Source organism: Magnolia sinica, chromosome 19, assembly GCF_029962835.1.
Source record: "Magnolia sinica isolate HGM2019 chromosome 19, MsV1, whole genome shotgun sequence".
Taxonomy (NCBI): Eukaryota; Viridiplantae; Streptophyta; class Magnoliopsida; order Magnoliales; family Magnoliaceae; genus Magnolia; species Magnolia sinica.
Window position 1 is genome coordinate 46936739 of NC_080591.1, and position 23440 is coordinate 46960178.

Sequence of the window (23440 nt, forward strand, 5' to 3'; positions counted from 1 at the left end):
GAGTTCGTTATCGGGTTTAGTTTTGGGTTTTCAAGTTTAGGTTTAGGTTTAGGTTAGGGAGTTGAGATTAAAATTAGGTGTAGGTTTAGGTTTAGGGATTTGAGAATACATTTTAGTTTTAGGTATAGGTTTAGGTTATAGGTTATAGGTTTAGGTTAAGGTATAGGTTTAGGTTTCAGTTTAGGTTATAAGCTATAGGTTTAGGGAATTGAGAATAGGTTAAGGTTTAGGTTTAGGAAATCGGGTTCAGGTTCGAGATCGGGTTTAGGTTTTGGTTTTCAAGTTTAGGTTTAGGTTTAGGTTAGGGAGTTGAGATTAGGATTAGGTGTAGGTTTAGGTTTAGGGATTTGAGAATACATTTAGGTTTTAGGTTTAGGTTTATATTATAGGTGATATGTTTAGGTTTAGGTTTAGGTTAAGGTTTAGGTTTAGGCTTAGGTTTAGGCTTAGGTTTAGGTTATAAGCTATAGCTTTAGGGAATTGAGAATAGGTTAAGCTTTAGGTTTAGGAAATCAGGTTTGGGTTCGGGATCGGGTTTAGGTTTTCATTTTCAAGTTTAGGTTTAGGTTTAGGTTAGGGAGTAGAGATTAGGATTAGGTGTAGGTTTAGGTTTAGGGATTTGAGAATACATTAGGTTTTAGGTTTAGGTTTAGGTTATATGTTATAGGTTTAAGTTTAGGTTTAGGTTTAGGTTTAGGTTTAGGTTATAAACTATAGGTTTAGGGAATTGGAAATAGGTTAAGGTTTAGGTTTAGGAAATCGGGTTTGGGTTCGGGATCGGGTTTAGATTTTAGTTTTCAAGTTTAGATTTAGGTTTTGGTTAGGGAGTTGAGATTAGGATTAGGTGTAGGTTTAGGTTTAGGGATTTGAGAATACATTTAGGTTTTAGGTTTAGGTTTAGGTTATAGGTTACAGGTTTAGGTTTAGGTTTAGGTTAAGGTTTAGGTTTAGGCTTAGGTTTAAGTTATAAAATATAGGTGTAGGGAATTGAGAATAGGTTAAGGTTTAGGTTTAGGAAATCGGGTTCGGGTTCAGGATCGGGTTTAGGTTTGGGTTTTCAACTTTAACTTTAGGTTTAGGTTAGGGAGTTGAGATTAGGATTAGGTGTAGGTTTAGGTTTAAGGATTTGAGAATACATTAGGTATTAGGTTTAGGTTATATGTTATAGGTTTAGGTTTAGGCTTAGGTTTAGGTTTAGGTTATAAGCTATAAGTTTAGGGAATTGAGAATATGTTAAGGTTTAGGTTTAGGAAATCGGGTTCGGGTTCAGGATCGGGTTTAGGTTTGGGTTTTCAAGTTTAGGTTCAGGTTTAGGTTAGGGAGTTGAGATTAGGATTAGGTGTAGTTTTAGGTTTAGGGATTCGAGAATACATTTAGGTTTTAGGTATAGGTTTAGGTTATAGGTTATAGGTTTAGGTTAAGGTATAGGTATAGGTTTCGGTTTAGGTTATAAGCTTTAGCTTTAGGGAATTTAGAATAGGTTAAGGTTTAGATTTAGGAAATCGGGTTCGGGTTCGGGATCGGGTTTAGGTTTTGGTTTTCAAGTTTAGGTTGAGGTTTAGGTTAAGGAGTTGAGATTAGGATTAGGTGTAGGTTTATGTTTAGGAATTTGAGAATACATTTTGGTTTTAGTTTTAGGTTTAGGTAATATGTTTCATGTTTTTGTTTAGGTTTAGTTTAAGGTCTAGGTTTAGGCTTAGGTTTAGGTTATAAGATATAAGTTTAGGGAATTGAGAATAGGTTAAGGTTTAGGTTTAGGAAATTGGGTTCGGGTTCGGGATCGGGTTTAGGTTTGGGTTTTCAAGTTTAAGTTTAGGTTTAGGTTAGGGAGTTGAGATTAGGATTAGGTGTAGGTTTAGGTTTAAGGATTTGAGAATACATTAGGTTTTAGGTTTAGGTTTAGGTTATATGTTATAGATTTAGGTTTAGGCTTAGGTTTAGGTTTAGGTTATAAGCTATAAGTTTAGGGAATTGAGAATATGTTAAGGTTTAGGTTTAGGAAATCCGGTTCGGGTTCAGGATCGGGTTTAGGTTTGGGTTTTCAAGTTTAGGTTCAGGTTTAGGTTAGGGAGTTGAGATTAGGATTAGGTGTAGGTTTAGGTTTAGGGATTCGAGAATACATTTAGGTTTTAGGTATAGGTTTAGGTTATAGGTTATAGGTTTAGGTTAAGGTATAGGTATAGGTTTCGATTTAGCCTATAAGCTATAGGTTTAGGGAATTGAGAATAGGTTAAGGTTTAGGTTTAGGAAATCGGGTTCAGGTTCGAGATCAGGTTTAGGTTTTGGTTTTCAAGTTTAGGTTTAGGTTTAGGTTAGGGAGTTGAGAATAGGATTAGGTGTAGGTTTAGGTTTAGGGATTTGAGAATACATTTAGGTTTTAAGTTTAGGTTTAGGTAATAGGTTACAGGTTTAGGTTTAGGTTTAGGTTAAGGTTTAGGTTTAGGCTTAGGTTTAGGTTACAAGATATCGGTTTAGGGAATTGAGAATTGGTTAAGGTTTAGGTTTAGGAAATTGGGTTCGGTTCGGGATCGGGTTTAGGTTTGGGTTTTCAAGTTTAAGTTTAGGTTTAGGTTAGGGAGTTGAGATTAGGATTAGGTGTAGATTTAGGTTTTAGGATTTGAGAATACATTTAGGTTATAGGTTTAGGTTTAGGTTATAGGTTACAGGTTTAGGTTTAGGTTAGGTTAAGCTTATAGGTTATAAGTTTAGGTTTAGGTTTTGGTTATAAGATATAGGTTTAGGGAATTGAGAATAGGTATAGGTTTAGGTTTAGGAAATCGGGTTCGGGTTCGGGATCTGGTTAGTTTTGGGTTTTCAAGTTTAGGTTCAAGTTTAGGTTAGGGAGTTGAGATTAGGATTAGGTGTAGGTATAGGTTTAGGGATTTGAGAATACATTTAGGTTTTAGGTTTAGGTTTAGGTTATAGGTTATAGGTTTAGGTTTAGGTTTAGGTTAAGGTATAGGTTTAGGTTTTGGTTTAGGTTATAAGCTATAGGTTTAGGGAATTGAGAATAGGTTAAGGTTTAGGTTTAGGAAATCGGATTCGGGTTCGGGATCGGGTTTAGGTTTTGGTTTAGGTTTAGGTTAGGGAGTTGAAATTAGGATTAGGTGTAGGTTTAGGTTTAGGGATTTGAGAATACATTAAGGTTTTGGTTTAGGAAATCGGGTGCAGGTTCGGGATCGGGTTTAGGTTTGGGTTTTCAAGTTTAGGTTTAGGTTTAGGTTAGGGAGTTGAGATTAGGATTAGGTGTAGGTTTAGGTTTAGGGATTTGAGAATACATTTAGGTTTTAGGTTTGGGTTTAGGTTATAAGCTTTAGGTATAGGGAGTTGAGAATAGGTTAAGGTTTAGGTTTAGGAAATCGGGTTCGGGTTTAGGTTTAGGTTAAGGAGTTAAGATTAGGTTTAGGTTTAGGTTATAGGCTACAGGTTTAGGTTTAGGTTTAGGTTAAGGTTTAGGTTTAGGCTTAGGTTTAGGTTATAAGATATCGGTTTAGGGAATTGAGAATAGGTTAAGGTTTAGGTTTAGGAAATCGGGTTTGGTTCGGGATCGGGTTTAGGTTTGGGTTTTCAAGTTTAAGTTTAGGTTTAGGTTAGGGAGTTGAGATTAGGATTAGGTGTAGGTTTAGGTTTAAGGATTTGAGAATACATTTAGGTTTTAGGTTTAGGTTTAGGGTTTATAGGTTAAGGTTTAGGTTTAGGTTAGGTTTAGGTTTAGGAATACAGGTTTAGGGAATTGAGAATAGGTTAATGTTTAGGTTTTGGAAATCGGGTTTGGGTTCGGGATCGGGTTTAGGTTTGGGTTTTCAAGTTTAAGTTTAGGTTTAGGTTAGGGAGTTGAGATTAGGATTAGGTGTAGGTTTAGGTTTAGGGATTTGAAAATACATTAAGGTTTAGGTTTAGGAAATCGGGTTCGGGTTCGGGTTCCGGATCGGGTTTAGGTTTGGGTTTTCAAGTTTAGGTTTTGGTTTAGGTTAGGGAGTTGAGATTAGGATTAGGTGTAGGTTTAGGTCTAGGGATTTGAGAATACATTTAGGTTTTAGGTTTGGGTTTAGGTTATAGGTTATTGGTTTAGGTTAAGGTTTAGGTTTAGGTTTAGGTTTAGGTTATAAGATATAGGTTTAGGGAATTGAGAATAGGTATAGGTTTAGGTTTAGGAAATTGGGTTCGGGTTTGGGATCGGGATCGGGTTTAGGTTTGGGTTTTCAAGTTTAGGTTCAGGTTTAGGTTAGGGAGTTGAAATTAAGATTAGGTGTAGGTTTAGGTTTAGGGATTCGAGAATACATTTAGGTTTTAGGTTTAGGTTTAGGTTTAGGTATAGGTATAGGTTTCGGTTTAGGTTATAAGCTATAGGTTTAGGGAATTGAGAACAGGTTAAGGTTTAGGACATCGGGTTCGGGTTCGGGATTGGGTTTAGGTTTTGGTTTTCAAGTTTAGGTTTAGGTTTAGGTTAGGGAGTTGAGATTAGGATTAGGTGTAGGTTTAGGTTTATGGATTTGTAAATACATTTAGGTTTTAGGTTTAGGTTTAGGTAATAGGTTATAGGTTTAGGTTTAGGTTTAGGAAATCGGGTTCGGGTTTAGGTTTGGGTTTTCAAGTTTAGGTTTAGGTTTAGGTTAGGGAGTTTAGATTAAGATTAGGTGTAGGTTTAGGTTTAGGGATTTAAGAATACTTTAAAGTTTAGGTTTAGGCTTAGGGATTTGAGAATAGGTTTAGGTTATAGGTTTAGGTTTAGGTTTAGGTTTAGGGAATTGAGAATAGGTTTAGGTTTAGCTTTACGTTTAGGTTAAGGTTATATGTTAAGGTTAAGGTTATAGGTTTAGGTTTAGGTTAAGGTTATAGGTTTAGATTTAGGTTTGGTTATAGGTTTTTGGTTAAGGTGTAGGTTATAGTTATAGGTTTTGGGATTTGAGAATAGGTATAGGTTATAAGTATAGGTTTAGGTTAGGTTATAGGTTAAGGTTTAGGGAATTGAGTTTAGGTTATAGGTTCAGGTTATAGGTTATAGGTTTAGGTTATAGGTTTTGGGATTTGAGAATAGGTTTAGGTTATAAGTATAGGTTTAGGGAATTGAGTTTAGGTCATAGGTTTAGGTTATAGGTTTAGGGTATGGTTTAGGTTATAGGTTTTGGGATTTGAAAATAGGTTTAGGGATTAAGTATAGGTTTAGGTTAGGTTGTAGGTTAAATTTTAGGAAATTGAGTTTAGGTTATAGTTTATATGTTTAGGTTATAGGTTTAGGTTGTAGTTATAGGTTTTGGGATTTGAGAATAGGTTTAGGTTATAGGTTAAGGGTGTGGTCCCTGCAAATACAGATATAAACACGGCCTGCTCCAATTGGCCAGGCCCTTCCAATGTTGTCCATAGGAAATGGATAGCTTCATCATAGTCATAACAGCGGTTCCCATCTTTCAGGGATCCCCGCTCAACATCCGGATAGTTCCGACGCACATCCGGGTCTGCTCCATCAATTTCGAGTAAATACATAAACATGGCCTGTGCAAATGGCCAGGCCACTCCAATGCTATCCATAGGAAATTGACAGCTTCGTCATGGTCATAACAGCGGTTCCCACCTTCCAAGGACCCCCGCTCAACATCCGGATAGCTCTGACGCACATCTGGGTCTGCTCATTTAAATAAAATGGATTATCAAGATCATTTAAATAAAATCAGGTCCAATCAACAATCTGACCTGGAGGATTTTATTAGTATTATTGACGGCACCTCGAACATTGTTTAAATCCAGGTTACAATCTGTGGCCACTGATGTTATTTGTCTTTCTGTGAAGTTGGCGATGATTTCTGCATCAAACCCAGCGAAAGCAGCCCTAATGATAAAGAACATTTCTTTTCATGAATTTATTATTTCTCTCTTTTAATTTTTTAACTTTCCATTACAATAATAACTACCTGAAATCATGGCGTTTTCTCAAGATAGAAGTCCAATCCATCCTAACTTGGGCACCTGTCAGGACAAGTAATTCAAACAACATCCTGCAACACATTTAAATGCCTAATCAGTCTCACTCTAGTCTTATATATTGAATGCCTAATGTATAGTCTCTTGAATTGGTGCAAACCATACCTGAATTGTTGTACACATCATTTGATTTCCAACCTCCCCAGGGAGTAGATTGATAAGATTGAACGGGCTGCTTCATTGCTTACTTCTTTTTCTTCAACATCTGCACCTAGACATTCATTGCTTGCTTCTTTTTCACTAGAAATAGTGGTTACCAAATGGACGAAATCATAGACATGTGTTATGACATCTAGATTTGATGCCACCTAGAAAAAAGAAGAAAGAAGGTGATTCATATTTATGCTTATTAAACAAAGTCTAATAGTTTACATAGCTAGGTTATTAAACTAATAAATTCTAAGAAAAATAGCAAGTGCCAAGACTTATGGCATAAAAAAATAATCGTTGCATGGATTAACAATCAAACAACAATGGTAAAGGGAAGAAAACTAACTTCTTTCTTGCTCCACATAATTAGTTAGGGTGTCGTATTAGTTCACGTAAGACCCGCGGACACCACATGCATATAAATTAGTTCATGTAAGACCTAAGGACACCACATGCATATAAATACAATCATTAAAATCTGAAAAATATTAAAATCAATCAACGTGCATCAGTTAACTAGAAAAAGGCCCTAATTACCTTAGTTCCAATCAAAACACCTGTAAACAAGTACCCGGCATCCTGAGCTCCCATTGATTTTCATCAAATAAACACAAACTTCAAAAACTAATAAACAGAAAAGTATCTACATAACAGAAAAGTTACCTTAAACGCATAACCACAATAGCTTTTTTCACTACAGGTAGCACACACAAAGAGGAAGGAAAAACCATTAAAAATATAAATTCATAAACACAAGTAAAAAAAACACCATCTTTCAATTTGATCTTTCTAGAAAGGAAATAATTTATCTAAAGCAAAATCAAATTACTATCTTAAAAGAAATGCACGCCACGAATGCGAAACGTCATTTTCAAATCAAACTACACTCGCTATTTTCAAATCTCACGCGGCCACTTCATTCCCCCACTATCTCCCTCGATTTCCCCACTCTTACCTCTCCATCTCTCTCTCTTGAAGCAAAAAAGAAGAAGACGAAAAAAAAACTCTTTTATGTTTTTTCAATCCATCTTCCATTTTCTTCTTAATAAGAAAATCCATATTTACTAATATTCCCATTTTTCTATTTTTCAAAAGAATGAGTTCGGACTCCGAAAGCGTCAGCTCCAACTTAGTATATACACATGGATGGTGCCGGATGGCTTCTTTTATCTTTTATCTTCTTCTTGTACATTTATGTTGTTTTGGTTTGCGAGAAGTTCAAACATACTCTTAAGTTGGTAGTGTTGTTTCATGCACATACCAGGCCCAGTTGCACCATGGCTCGACGTGTAAGAAGCACAAAAGGCTGTAGAGGTCTTCCAGATTATTCTGTAACCATTGTAAAACAGGCATTTTAATGGCTATTGTAATTTATTTAAGACCCACCAGCTAAAATGATAAAAAATCAGGCAACAAGGCTGTGTTTGGATGCGCTATTGACTGAAGTGTGTTCAACAATTGGAAAAAATGAAATCTTACCTTCCACTGGCCTAACAATGCCATTGGACAGACAACAATGCGCTATTTTAATTTTTCATTCAATTGCATCATTAAAAGAATGCCAACTTTAACTACAAGATTAGTAGTAAACATTTTATGGAATGAAATGAAATCTTACCTTCCACTGGCCTAACAATGCCAATGGACAGACAACAAGAGTTCCTCCTTTAACTGTGGGCAGGCTTTTGGTTTGAGGATCTTTCTGACCATTCTTTGTTTTCTTGTTGTCAAAATCCTGATTTTGTTCTTCAACTTGTTGGTCATCTGGACTCTCCCTAAATAGTTTTCCAAGTATTACTGCAATAGTCATTACAGTCTTTCCAAGCCCCATTGCATCTGCTAAAATCTACATTGAAAAACATACAGTCAGATGGCAGCAGCAGCAAAAGATCACCAAACAAAACCAACTTTTTCCTATACCATTGTACATTGTCTAAAGGCTCTTTGAATTATACGTAAAATGATGAAAGAAACCAATGTTGTGCCAATGCTCTCTTTGGGTAGGTCATCTCACATATAGTGATGCAGATGCTCATGTTGTTATCTGACACTAATCATAAATGTGAGGGTTTCCATGACTCACCATCCCAACATGAAGTCGATAGCTCTTTGAGCAACAGTATCATCAAAAAAATCTGGGTCCAGATCCAATTAAATCAGATCAGATATATTCATCAAAATATCAGGTTCAATATTTCAGGTATACAGAGATCCTGGTATCCATTGACACCCCCAATCATGAGCAAAAAAGAAGCATGTAGAACTCGAGGGAGAAACTGGCTTATGACATAATAAAACGGAGTTCCATCATACCCATAGATCTGCCCACAAACTGGTTCCAGACTTTGGAACAATTACTGCAACGTTTGACATGCGCTTGGCAGCCGGCAGAACATCACTGCTCCATCCAAGAGCAACCCACACATCTCCTACTCCAAATGCCTTTAGGTAGTGCACACTGTCAAATAGTCGAACCTATAAAAACCAGAGGAACATGAATACCTCATTACTGTCAAAAGATTTGTTACAATGAAGCACTGGAGTTAAATATCTTCAACTGTGCATTTGTCTTTGTTCTATGGAACATATTGTACAATACAATTTCTGATCCCCATGTACCCCATACTACATTGTGCAGCCCAAATCCTTATATAGACTCTATAGATGCCAACCCAAAGTAAATGAAACAGCTGACATTACACAAATAGGCCTGCTGCACAGTGCAAATCAATGATCAACAAATGCTTCAGTGTGCAGCACAAAAATAAAACATGTTTAAAGACTTGCTAGGAACACACTTGAGTTTGAGACATACAATTCAGACAGTGGGAGATTAGCCAGGAAGATAACTAATCCAGTGAATTGTTTTTTCTTCAGTGTGCAGCACAAAAATAAGTTGTTTTTTCTACTTACAGCAGTAGATAAGTAACTTATTTGAGATAAGTTTGGTTTATGATCAATTATGAGTAACCTTTTTTACTAAAAAGTTACTCGATTGCTTTAGCTTAATAAGTAGAAACCAAGATAAGTTAATTGAGGCATAAGTAGCTTATCTTAAGTAACTTACGATCCAAACGCCCCCTTAATGACTTCTTTTAATTACACATCATGCTTCTAAGATAATTTAAACTGAATGAAAAATATAAACTTTAAATTATCTATCCTAGAATGTGGTAATCGAAGCACCAGCTAACACAAAAAGTCATGGACAATGGTATCAAAGAATAGGAGTGATTATGTCTGTTCTTCAATCACTGGTTTTTCCCCTCAACCCAAAAAAATTTAACTCATTTCTTTGTGAGCATGCAGTCATGCTTCTAGCTTTTGCAGTCTCTTTTTATGTTGCTTGTTTCCTGTTTGTACAGAGGACGTGAGTTCAAGTGTCAGCAGTCATAGGATGATCCTAAGGTGGTATTATACAATTCCTTGGTCCAAAGCATCTACATGAAGCTTGGGGTTTTCAGTTTCCGCAAGTGGGTCCCATGGTTCACTAATCTAATCCATTGATGTGATTGGCCCCACACTGGAAGACACATCCACCAAAACTCTCCCAATGAGATCCTTCTAACCCTTCAATTGGTGGTCAGAAAATTGATGGTTATTAAGAAATGCAGCAACAATCCACATTCAATGAAAAAATGGCCAAAGATTCTATGGTGAGGATCTTCCAATCTGGGATTCATGTGCATGAGCCATCTAAGCGGCACCATCATATCATCAATTGGATTACTAAACCACGGGCCTACTTTAGAACTGAAAACCCAAGCATACAGTGGAAATTCTTGAACTGGGCGTTTTAGACATTTCCTGACCTGTAAAGAGTGGAGGCAGGCTCCTTTCGGGTTCCACTTACAGAGCCCAGATCAGGTAGTACATTTCTCTTTTGGCTCCAAAGCTTCTGTTTTGATGGTGTAGAAATCCAGCATCTCATCTTCAGTCATTAAGGAGGAGAAAAGTGCCAAGTGCCAATAGCCTACATTTTCAGTGGAGACAAGGCCACAGAAAGAATGTTCAGTTTATGATTAGTGGAGTATTTTCCATCAACAATAGAAACATCATATTTTATTACAGTTACATGCAAAATTAGGACAGCATAAATAGGATTCCTATAGTGAACTAGGATAGTTCTCCTTTCTTAAAAAAGAAAAATAAAAGGAAAAAAAATTGGTCCTAGGATAGAGAAAAATCAGAGCAATCCAGAGAATGAAAATCAGCCAGATTGAAGTTTTGAGTACCCATTTGGCCAGCAACACCAAGGAACATCTCTGCTTGAAAAAACTGTCATAAAGCCGTGTGTTTGAAATAACCACATCATCACCTGGTGAATCTCAGCAATATGATGACCACCAGTGTCGTGAGGCAGATGACGAACAATTTAACTGCCCGGTAGTAAATGTGCTCCTTCGCAGAGTACTTGTCATGAGCATGCATGATTACCAGATAAATAGCAACAACCACAACCACATAGATCCAAGACAGCAAATAGACGGCAATGCTGGTGCTTTTATTGGCAATGCCAAGCTGGTATACGATCCCATACTGGAAGAAAAAGAAGCGAAGATCTAGAATTATCTCCAAATCAAATGATTCAAGTCTACAAAGGGTAGATTATGCATTTTTACAGAAACAGAGAAGTAATTGAGCATGAACCTGTATCATGTCAGCTGGACCATTAGTTTCTGTCCGTATAATTACAAGACGGTCTAACAGGCCAACATGTATGCCATGTGGACTGCTCATATCAGTTCCCCTACATCATATGCATTGAAGAAAAATGACATGGGATAATATTTAGCAAATGGCTAATTATCATCTTCTAACAATACACTTTTTCAATGGATCTCCTAGCAATATATTTCAAGCTCTTAAACTGGTAACGTGCTAACATCACTGTAGCTAGGAAGAAAGATGATTTGTGAACATAAGGGAGGCAAGTTTCTTGCCTCATTCTGCAAGTAGAGAACCATGGCAAGAAATAGTCATATTAAACTTCACATAGTGATACTACTATTTTAAGGTAAAAGGAAATGACACAAGTTATGTTAACTTCACATAATGATACTACTATTTTTATGGGTTGGAAGAGAGTTGCCATCTTCATCGTCAATTCAAATAGTTTCTTCTGTCTCCCAGTAAGATTCGAGTAGTCTACTTCGACATTTTCCTCAACAGGCTGTCCATTATCACCATCAACATGTTCTTCACCATCAATTTTTTCTGCTACATCTAGTTTTTGTTCTTCATTTTGATCAGACCCATCTAAGAAGGATATGCCTCCACCACTCCCCTTTTTAGTTTCTATAACAATACGTAAAATAGTCAAAATTGAGAAAGAATTAAATGATTGAAATGGATGAATCCTTACAATACTAGAATATAATATCATAATGTCTTCATGAGGCAATTGGGAGTTGTTTGATGCAACAAAATCCAATGAAGGAATTGCAGATTTTATTTATTTTTTGAAAGATGACAACTTTATTAAAAATGGCAGAGCCGAAATAAAAAAAAACAACAAACAACAAAAAAGACAGAAAGAGGAAGCACAAAAATTACAAGAGCTGCAGCCGAACCCAAAGAACTACATTGGCAAGGGCCGAAGAGAAAACACTTCTAGAAGAACCACATTTATCTCAAAAACATCTCTCATAAGCATTTTATCGAACAGTATGTGTGCATCTTTAATCTAACCACATTTTACATACATATCAATCAAAGAGGTCCCAACATACAGATCAAACATGGGTTATCAAGTATGTGAAAGAAAAAAGTCACAAAGGTGAGGAAGTCAATCTAGCAGATGTAAATGTGTCTATGAAATCAACTAATCTAGATCAAGAACTAATATAACAAACTATCATAAAACTAAAAAGAAAAAACTAAAGAAAAAATATACTCTAAAAAATCCACATGGAAGAAGCATCAGCTAATAATTCCAGATATATACCATTTTATAACTAAAAAAATAAGAAAAAATATCCTTAAATGGTCTGGAAAAATGTATGGACGGCGTGGATATACAACACATCATCAAAGTGGGCTCCACGGTAAGGGTAACACCACTAAGGTGTGTTACCCAAGTAACACCTAATCCACTCTTGTTACTGTCCTTAGAAAAATTTAAAAAGCTAGTTCATGTTTTTGCAAACTCAGTTCAACATCAAACATGTCAACATTGCTTGGTCCATTTTAAAAACACAGAACAAACAGCTTGCACGCAAGCCATCCATTAGGTGAGTCCAGTCTTAAATATGTTCTGACCCAGCAATAAGATCAAACTTACAATCTTTGCCTTTTGTCTGTCTTCGATTAACCAAAAAGACATAAAAATCAAGAAAAGAAGATCTGAAAACTTAACAGTGGTAGTTGTGTTAGTTAATGGAGGAGCCGGTGTTGTGCCCAAGTCCTCATAGAACTTGTACGTCTCATACCTCAAATTGCAACTTGGTCCAACAACTCTCCCACCTTGTTTTCCATTACAACACGTAGGAATCCGACCCACAGCATCTTCTAAACACGCACCGCAATCTCTCCTCGGCAGATCGTTTGTGCACTGCATAAGCCCATATGGTTTACCTTTGTAGATCGATCGGTAAACAAAGAAGATGACGAAGATCGACGGTGTCGGAGGGGAGCATTGACAGATCGGAAGGTTTCATATGCAAAATCGATGGGTTCCGATCTATAGGGGTTTAGGGTTTTCAAAGGGGCTAGGTGCGGACGATGATGGGGGTTTTGACAGGGATGAGTTTGAGGTTTTGGAAGGACATGGGAAGGAGATGGGGGTTTTGAAAGGGGCTAGGTAGGAGGCTGGCGGACCTTGGCCGGAAGAAATGAGAAGAAAAACGTGAGAGGAAATCGATTTCTAACCTCGATCGAGAGAGATGAAAGGAATGAGATGTAGATACTTACCTCGATCGAGAGAGATGAAAGGAATGAGATGTAATACATGGAGCGGTGGTTTTTGAGGGCGACGCACGGTAGAGGGCAGGGGTGAGAGAGAGAGAGAGAGAAGAGGGAGGGCGGCGAGTGAGAGAATGGGGGGAGATTGGGCGTGGCTCTGTTTTGAGCGCGCGCCCAATTTTGGGCGGGACCATGGATGGTGCCCTGTAGGCCCTACCATGATGTATGTGTTTCATCCATTCCGTTCATCCATTTTTAAAGATCATTTTAGAGTTCTATGCCAAAAATTAGAGGGATATAAATCTCAGGTGGTCCACACCACATGAGAACAATAGTGATTGGATATCCACCATTAAAATCCTCCTAAGGCCCACTATACTGTTTATTTGACATCCAATCTGTTGATTTGGTCATACAGGACCAGATGAAAGGAAAAAATAAAAATCAGCTTGATCCAAAACTTTTATGGCTACCAAAATGTTTTTAATGGTCGACGCTCATTCAACACTGTTTCCTGTAATGTGGTCCACTTGAGATTTAGATATATTTCATTTTTGGTGTCATATTGTAAAATTATCTGTAAAAATATATGGACGGCATGGATGAAACACATACATCATGGTGGGGCCACAGAGCATTGACCACCAGCCATTGGTTGGTATGAGGGGGAGTAGCCAATCTGTTCCCAAGCGTACTAAGTAAATCCTGTGGGGCCTACTATGATTTATTCATTTTATCCACTCCATCTATCCATTTTAACATATAATTTTATTAGATAAGCTTAAAAATGAAGCATATAAAAATCTGAAGTGGACCATATCATAGGAAATAGTATAAACTGAACGTCTATTATCTCCAAATTTTGGGAGGCCACTGAAGTTTTGGATCAAGTTGATATTTTAGTTTTCCCTTCATCCATGTATTTATGATCTATTGAACAAGTTGGATGACAAATAAAAATCATTGTAAGCCATAGGAAGATTTCAACGGTGGGAATCATTATTCCCACTGTTTCCTGTGGTATAGTCCACTTGAGCTTTGGATATGCTTTAATTTTGGGCTCAACCACTAAAATGATCTGGAAAAATGAATTGACAGTGTGGATAAAACACTTACATCACTGTGGGCTAAAAATGAAGCATATCCAAAGCTCAAATCGACCACACTACCAGAAAGAGTGTGAATTGAACATCTACCATTGAAAATATCATGGGGCCCACAAAAGTTTTAGATCAATCTGATATTTGTGTTTTCATTTCATCCATGTCTTTGTGATATTACAAACAGGTTGGATGACAAATAAGCATCACCGTGGGCCATAGAAAGGTTTCAATGGTGGAAACATTATTCCCACGGTTTCCTATGGAAAAAATGAGTTATATCTCAATCTCAAGTGGACCACATTATAGGAAATAGTGTTTAATGAACGTTGACCATTAAAAATGTTTTGGGGGCCATAAAAGTTTTGGATCAAGCTGATATTTATTTTTTCCCTTCATCTGGGTATTTATGACCTAATCAACAGATTGGATGTCAAATAAACAGTACATTAGGCCTTAGGAGGATTTTAATAGTGGATATCCAATCATTATTTTTTTCCTGTGGTGTGGTCCACCTAAGATTTATATCCCTATAATTTTATTTTTTTTGTAAATTACTAAAATGATCTGTAAAAATGGATGAAACACATACATCATGGTGGGCCCCATGGAGCACCGACCACCAGCCACAGGGCTGGTGTCAGGGGGAGTAGCCAATCTGTCTCTTAGTTTTTAAGTCTTGTGGGCCCACCGTGATGTATGTTATTTATCCAACGAATTATTTTAATAGTTGATCCAAAAAAGGAGTCAGATCTGTGTGCCCCACCATGATGTATGTATTATATCAACACCGTCCATTCATTTGGAGAGATCATTTTATGGGATGATCAAAAGAACGAGTCAGATCCAAATCTCAAGTGGCCCACCACCGAAAACAGAGACACCCACCATTGAGACTTTCCTAGGGCCACTATGATGTTTATTTGAGATCGAACAATAAGTTAAAAAAAGAAAAAAAAAAGCCATGGATGAAGAGAAAAATCAAATATCAGCTTGATCCAAGACTTTTGTAGCCCTCTGAAAATTTTTATTAGTAAGCGTTCAATCCATACATTTTTTATTTTTATTTTTATTTTTTATTTTTTGTGGTGGATCAACTTGAGATTTTGATCTGCCTCATTCTTTGACCCATGCCTTGAAATGATCTATATAGATGAATTTTTGTGGTGGACATTATTGTGGAACTATATAGGCCCCACCTAAATGACTACAGCTGTGACCCCTGTTTCCTGTGGTGTGGTCCACCAAAGTCTCCTATCTGCCTCCTTTTTAGCATCATAACCTAAAATGATCTGTCAAAATAGATGGACAGAGTGGAGGTGTAGGATTTGCACGCGGTTTGGCAAGTGACCCCAACACCAGCAGTCCACGAGTCAAAGCTCTATAGGCTACGATGATGTACGGGAAGTTCCCATGAGGTGACCTTATAGTACTATTGCACTATTTTAGGTAACTCCTTCATGGGTGTTACTCTAACTGTGTAGGGCCCACCTTGATATATTTTATGTATATCGACACCGTCCATATATTTTTTCATCGTATTTTAGGATGTGATTTTAAATCATAAGAACTAAATGATCTTAGGTAGGCCATACCAATCAAAATAATATGATGAATAACCATTAAAAACCTTTTGAAGGCCACAAAAGTTTTGGATCAATTTGATCTTTGTAGTTTACCTTCATCTAGATCTTCTTTACATTATCAACAAGTTGGATTGTAAATAAACATTACTAAAACCTTACGATGGGCTCTTTAAAAATTTTAATGGCGAGGTACTATATTATCATTCTTTCCAGTGGTGTGGTCTACTTAAGATTTAAATCTACACAATTTTTTATACCCGACCAAAAAATGGGTTGGAGAAACGTATGGGCGGCAAGGATATACAACACATCATCAAAATCTCACTTTTGTTATATAACTTTTCAATTTTTCTTGTCAAAATACAAAATCTAGTTTTCCTTTTTAAAAAATATATTTTTTTTACAATTTGACAATTTTTTCACAATTTTGTTTATTTTTTAAATTTTCTTTTTCAAAACATCATTTTTTTATATTGAAATCTCCCTTTTGTTATCTAACTTTTCAATTTTTCTTGTCAAAATACAAAATCTAATTTTCTTTTTTAAAATATATATATTTTTACAATTTGTCAATTTTTTCACAATTTTGTTTAATTTCTCAAATTATTTTTTTTAATATCATTTTTTTAATCTCACTTTTGTTATATATAACTTTTCAATTTTTCTTGTCAAAATACAAAATCTAGTTTTCTTTTTTTAAAAATATATATTTTTTCAATTTGTCAAAATTTTCACAATTTTGTTAAATTTTTTAAATTTTCTTTTTCAAAATATCATTTTTTATATGAAAATCTTTTTTTTTTTTCAAAATTATCGACAGTTCTTTTTTTTTTTTAATCAAAATTTAAATTTTTCTTAAACATTGTTAATTATTTTTCTAAGCTTCTTAACTTTTTTTTCTTTTCGAATTTCATAATTTTTTTAAGTGGCTTAATTGAGCATTAGAGACGGTCTTTGACAGTTTCTAATAGAGATGGGTCTTTGATAAGGCTATAAGACGGGTTAGGACCGTCTCTAATGAAGACGGTCCTTGACAGTCTCTAATAAAGACGGACTAGGGCTGTCTCTAATAGAGACAGTCCTTGACCGTCTCTATTAGAGTTGGTCTTTGACAGTCTCTAATATAGACGAACTTTGACAGGGCTGTAAGACGGCTAAGGACCGTCTCTAATAGAAACGGTCTTTGATAGTCTCAAATTGCAAGTAAAAGATGGCCAATAACCGTCTCTAATGCAGACGGCCAATGACTGTCTCAGATGACCGCATATAAGACGGTCAAGAACCGTCTCTAATGCGGACGACCAATGACCGTCTCGGATGACCCATATAAGACGGTCAATGACCGTCTTAAATGATTTGTGGACGTTTAAATTTTTATGACAATGTTAAGGACGGTCAGGTGCCGTCTAAAATTTTAGAGACGGTTTACGGCCGTCTCTAAAGCGTCTTTAAACCAAGCAATTTTAGAGACGGTCCAGAACAGTCTCTAAATCCGTCATTTTTATTTTTTTTCCCATTTTTCACGTAGTGTGATTACTTTCAAGTTTGATCGTGAATAATACTTAAGAATTTTCTAGTTTAATATAAAAGTGTTGGGTGTTCAACCTTGTTTCCATGAAGTAAAAATTTAAGACGATGCAAATTTCATCTACACCATGAGGAAAAATAAAAATATGCTTGATCCAAAACTTACATAGCGGACAAGAAGTTTTAATAGTAGGTGATCATCACCGCTGTTTCTTACTGTGTGGTCTGCCTGAAATTTGAATCTGCCTTATTTTTGGGCTTATGCCCTAGAATAATCTGAAAATTTGGATGGACGGCATAGATTAAACACACGCATCATAGTGGGGCCCGCAGTGCATGGTATGTCCTAGGTTAAAGGCTCCACGTTAGTGGGCACTTTCATCATTTCTTGAAATATCGTACTTTAAGCCGATGTCAGAGAAAACCAATGACAATAACTTAATTGATGAAGTAGGTTTAACGAAAATTTAATTTAAAAAGTGCCAGATTGTAAATACCATATTTGTATAAATTATTTTGTAAAATTCACATAAACATGTTATGACCACAAAATTTTTGTGGTTTCCCGTCATCCATATCTGTGTGACCTAATTCATTAGTTGGATGGCAAATAAACATTTCAGTGACCCTTAAGAAGTTTTTAATGGTAGACATCATATCACCACTAATTCCTGTGGTGTGGTCCGCTTTAGATTTGAATCTACCTTATTTTTTAGGCTCATACTCTACAATGGGCTGACAAAATGGATGAACCAGGTGGATAAAATATACTCAACATGGTGGGGCCACAGACCACCGACCAGTATCGACGATTGGAGGGCTCACCAACGAATGGGACACCGGTTTTATGCGATCTCCAACAGCAGAGGAAATTATGGACATAGGGAACCTAAATCCACAAGGTGGACCCCACACAACCGACCAATAGAAAATCTGGAAATTCCTTCATTGGCTGTATAAGCTTTATGGACCCGATAAACATTTGCCCACAGACGCATTCATTATTACACTATGCCAGGAGCAGATTGACACGATTTACTGTCCCCTTTTGGGAACATTTAGGGAACAAAAAAAAGAGAAGAAGAAGAAGAAGATTTGGTACTCTGGCATAACATGATATCCGTACATACGCAGAAAAAAAGAATAGAGAAGAAGTGGACACGTGGCATCCATGTACTTCAGAATAAGCTGTACAAGCAGTGCGGTCCACTGTAGACTGGTAGGCATCTGATGGACTGTTAAAGGAAAACTTGGGCAACCGTCCAAATTGAATAACTAAAATAGGCATATGTTGGGACCGTTCATGTCTACGGAGCCCCACACCTTACCATTATACGGCGGAATAGGTGCGGCCCCGAACTCACCCACGACGGTGAGGCCCTTGCACTGGGCCCCACCTTGACGTATGTATTCTATATCCACTCGGTCCATCCGTTTTGCCATATCAATTTAAAGCATGAGACAAAAAATTGAAGAGATCTAATTATCTGGTGGACCATACCATAGGAAAAGTGATGGTTGAATTAGATCAGCTTCACGTCTTCTGTTCATGTCCAATGATACGGCAAAACGGATGGACGGCCTAGGATATAAAATACGTACATCAATGTGGGGCCATGGTATTTTTTTTTTTTTTCAAGGTCCATTTAAATTGGTGCCTGCAATTTGGATGGTTTACTTTCAATTAATACATGTAACGTGAGTAATTTTTGCATAATTTCTGGCTGCGTACCTATCACCCATCATAGTTTTGCATAAAAATCGATTGAATAACAGAGTCTTCGACCCTTTAAATAGGGATACCAAGACTAACTAAAACTCCCTAAAATTTGCAACTTACTATAAATAGCAAATTAACTATTTATAGTAAGTGTCCTATGTGGCTTAACCACGTTATTCTCCTATTTTTATAAATAGATTTCATGTGGACTCCTAAAGCCCAACGGATGAAGAGTTATAATCAAACTAGAACTTACTATTATTTATAGTAAAAACGGAATTAAACATAGAATTCGGCTGACGATTTGATGGAATCTCACAAATTCAGCGTGGGCAACCCGACATAACTAGGTTGGTTGGCTAAAGTAGCTCGTCCTACTCCAAAATCATAAATGGTACATCGAGTAACTTATTTTGATTTGCAAGATATGCATGTCTTAAGGTTATGACGGTCTTGATGACTTTTGCCTCTGATCAGGCCTTCTTTGATCCATCTTGGACATGAAAGTTTCCGTGACTTGCTCTACAGCAATACCTCATGCCCGAATAACATCTCAAGTAAGTTGGCCATGTCATTAAAAACTTATTTTTGTTGATCTTACCGCATAAGGAATAATACTCTCATTCACTTCTTTTGATGCGTGTACCTTGTAACAACTTCTTTTTTTCTGCTGGTTCCATACGAAATCTTTAATTAAGGAGAACATACCACAAAAGCTTTATAGAGCCTATTATGATGACTATTGTTGTAATAAATGTTTTAAATCGAGTTTGTTACAGGGAATGTCAATGCAATCGACAGATCATTCGATGTCACCTTCGATGGCATCGAACAGTGCTCGATCCCATCGAGATTTTCCTAATTTTCTCCAGTTGGTTGTGGACTAACTAGGCATCTTTTTGATGACATCGGTAGATGTTCGATGCCATCGAATATGTGTTCAATATCATCGAACATGGCTCGATGCAATCGGAGAAAGTCGAATTTTCCAATGTTGTCTCTGGACAGTTAGGGTGTTAGTTCAATGCCATCAAAGGATAAGTTTCAATGACATTGAAGGATGTTCGATGCCATCAAACCAATCTGCGCAGCTTTATGTAGAACTGCAATTTTTTAGGATTCATTTTCGATTTTGCTTGGGATCCTTCTATAAGCTTATATATATATATATAAACTTATATATATACAGAGAGAGAGAGAGAGTCATACTCACGTGCGCACCATTGCATGCGTGTCATGGGTGTCTAATCTGAACGGTCCATGTGATGTGGAATCCCATGAAACCCCAATGGACAAATTTTCACCCTGATCTAAAATTCTAATGGGCCATAGCAAAGAGAAATGCAAATCAAGGGAGGAAATTGTTTTCATTTTTCATGGCCCACCAAAGTTTTGGATCAAAGTAAAACTTGGGCTCTTGGGGTTTCATGAGGTGCTGCTTCACTGGATGGTTCAGATTTTGGATCCACATCACATATGATGGGTTCTCAAAAAAGTTTGCACCAGTTCCGTGCGAACTGGTGTGCAGGTGAGCATTTTCCTATCCCTATATATATATATATAAATTCTCTTTGTATTTTCTTGGTGTTATTGGATTGTTCTCCTAAACTCATCTCTGTTTGCTTCTGCTATCCCTCAATAAGAGGTATCAAAGCTATCGTTGGGGCACAGGCTTGAATTTGAAGGATTAGTATCAATGCGAAATACTAAGTATGATATCTTGAAGTACCGGGGCAAAAATAACTTTGAGTCATGGAAGATTAAGATGATTACTCTATTAACTCAGCAAGGGATAGATGAGGCTCTTGAGGAGCGACATGAGTCAATGAATGATGATGATTGGAAGATTCTGAATAAGAAAGCTAAATCATCAATCTGATTGTGTCTAACGAATGGAGGTTCTCTACAACGTCATGAGGGAGAAAACCACAACGGAGTTGTGAGTGAAATTAGAAGATATATATGCAAAGAAGTCTTTGAAAATTTGCCTACACTTGAAGCCACATTTATTCAAATTCATGATGACAGATGATGGAGATGTGGAGGCTCACATCAGTAATTTTAATAAGTTGATTTGCAAGTTGCTAGACATAGAGGAAGTGGTCAAAGATAAAGATCAGACATGTATTTTACTAAATTCTCTTTCCGCATCGTATGAGTCTTTTAGGGACTCCTTATGCACTAGTAATACATCCCTAAGTATATACATTGTTATCTCATCCATTCAAGAAAAGGCCATCAGAAAGAAAAGTGGTAGCATAGGGGCCCCTTCTTATGCATTGTTTACAAGGGGTTGGAATACTGAACTAGATACATGATTTTCTCGGTCAAGATTCAAATCCAAGGGCAAGGCTAAAGGCAAGTTAAATTGTTGGAACTGTGGGATGACTGGACACACGAAGAAGGATTACATAAATCGTAAGTCGAAGAAAGAAAACTTAGAAGCTTCTTTTAGGGAGGCCAACATTGACATGTTTGATGAAGAGACAAGTACAGGTGATGTGTTGTTAGTATATATGATCGGACACTTATACAATGATTGTAAAGATGAATGGATCCTTGACATAAGGGTGTCGTATCACATGACTCCTTATCGGAGTTAGTTTGCCAGTTATAAAGAGTACGATGGTAGACATGTGTTTATGTGCAATGATAATGCCTATAACATTATGGCTGTTGGTATGGTGTGCATCAAGATATTTGATGGAATGGAGTATACATTGACTGAGGTCAGACACATTCCTGACATGAAGAAGAACTTGGTTTCTCTCGATGCACTCAAGGCATTAGGGTGCAAGTTCACCATTGTTAATGGTGTCCTTAAATTATCAAAGGGGGCACTCGTGGTTATGAGAGTACAGAGGTACAGAAACCTTTACAGGTTGAACGGGAACACTTCAGTAGGTTGAGTAACAGCGGCTATTACGAATTCCATATGTATAAGTATATGGCATGCTCGTCAGGGTCACATGAGCGAGCGAGGTATGAAGGTACTTTTCAATCGTTGTTTAATTCCAGTTTTTAAGAATTCATATTTAAATATATGCGAGCATTATATATATGGTAAACAATCTAGATTATCTTTTAAATATTGAAAACATGTATGTACGGGAGTACTTGATTATGTGTACTCTGATGTATTCCGTTGGATGGTCATCTTGGTTTGTCTCATTCATTGATGACTACTCCTAGAAAGTTTGGATTTACTTCATGAAATGTAAATCCGAAGTTTTTACCACATTCAGACAATGGAAGGCAATGATAGAAAAATAGTTAGGGTGAAAAATAAAGGTTTTAAGGACTGATAATGGTGGTGAATTTACTTCCACTGAGTTTAATAAATATTGCGAAGATGAAGGATCATTAGGCACGGCATAATGTGCTACATGCTCGAACAAAACGGTGTGGCTGAGCTGATGAATCTGATTCTCTTAGAGATGACCCGATGCATGTTAAATAATGTTGGTTGGGCAGGGACCTATGGACTGAGGCTATTAACACGACTTGTTATTAGGTGAACCGGTCCCCTTTTACAATAATTGATTGCAAGATCATAGAGGAAGTATGAAGTGGTTATAAGATGGACTACTCAGATTTGTGCATATTTAGTTTTGAGGCTTACTCTCATATACTGTCAATTGAGAGAGATAAGCTAGATCATAAAGATAAAAAGTAAATCTTTGTTGGTTATGGTGTTCGTGTTAAAAGTTACAAGTTATACGACAAGGTCACACGTAATGTCATCACTAGTCGTGACGTCAGATTCGATGAAAGCTCCCTATTCAGCAAGAATGATCAAGAGGAGCAAGAGGAACCGTAGAGGTTGGTCGTAGACGTCCATATTGATACAAATGATAGTCAGGGAAAGACAGATGCTCAGACAGAGGTACAGGACGAGGTTGAGCAGCAACCTATGAGAAGAAACCCACTGCATAATCATAGGTTACCGACAACATATAGGGATGACTCTAATATCACATATGCTCTCATTACAGATGAGGGAGACGCGTCTACTATTCAGAAGGCTCTTAATGAGCCTAGTGTAGAAAAGTAGAAGGCGGCTATGGACGATGAGATGGACTCTTTGTACAAGAACCATATATAGGAGCTAATTGCAATGATCGTAGGGAATTCAATCATACACCATACCCATAGACAATGGTGAACAACAACTTTTACACATCACACAATTCCAAAGCCAATAAGATCATATTAAAAGCTTTCATAGCATTTACTGTAATTTTAGTCACAATAAATCGTAAAAAAAAAAAATTGGAAACATATCTTTATTTAAATTAAAACTTAATGGAAGTTCAACATATACTTGAATAAAAGCAAACTAAAATCAAAATAAACTACAAGTTTCATCCCTTAGCCTTAGCTAAGAGATTAACCTTACAAACTAACATCATAAAAGAAAAATAAAAAGATCAACTAGAACCCGTGAAAAAATCGAAGTGGAAGAAAGTTGTTAG

General features: G+C 36.7%; 2 protein-coding genes across 3 annotated transcripts; both read right to left on the reverse strand.

Moving 5' to 3' along the window:
* Positions 1–7300: 7300 nt before the first annotated feature.
* LOC131234770 (DNA repair protein RAD5B-like) lies at positions 7301–8624 on the reverse strand. Of its 2 annotated transcripts, none has more exons than XM_058231721.1 (3): positions 8443–8617; positions 7748–7975; positions 7301–7458 (listed from the first exon to the last, which is right to left on the reverse strand). In XM_058231721.1, exons 1-3 carry the CDS (start codon positions 8500–8502, stop codon positions 7360–7362), a joined length of 387 nt encoding a protein of 128 aa, XP_058087704.1. In that variant the 5' UTR covers positions 8503–8617; the 3' UTR covers positions 7301–7359. The 2 variants fall into 2 exon arrangements, 1 of the variants encoding a protein (XP_058087704.1); XR_009165773.1 differs by lacking the exon at positions 7301–7458 and adding an exon at positions 8213–8264 and having other exon boundaries at positions 7537–7975; positions 8443–8624.
* A 1459-nt stretch (positions 8625–10083) lies between these two features.
* On the reverse strand, positions 10084–13156 carry LOC131235281 (cysteine-rich receptor-like protein kinase 11). Its single transcript, XM_058232415.1, has 3 exons — positions 12561–13156; positions 10780–10879; positions 10084–10668 (listed from the first exon to the last, which is right to left on the reverse strand). The coding sequence occupies exons 1-3, from the start codon at positions 12686–12688 to the stop codon at positions 10444–10446; spliced, it is 453 nt and encodes a 150-aa protein (XP_058088398.1). The 5' UTR covers positions 12689–13156; the 3' UTR covers positions 10084–10443.
* Positions 13157–23440: the final 10284 nt, after the last annotated feature.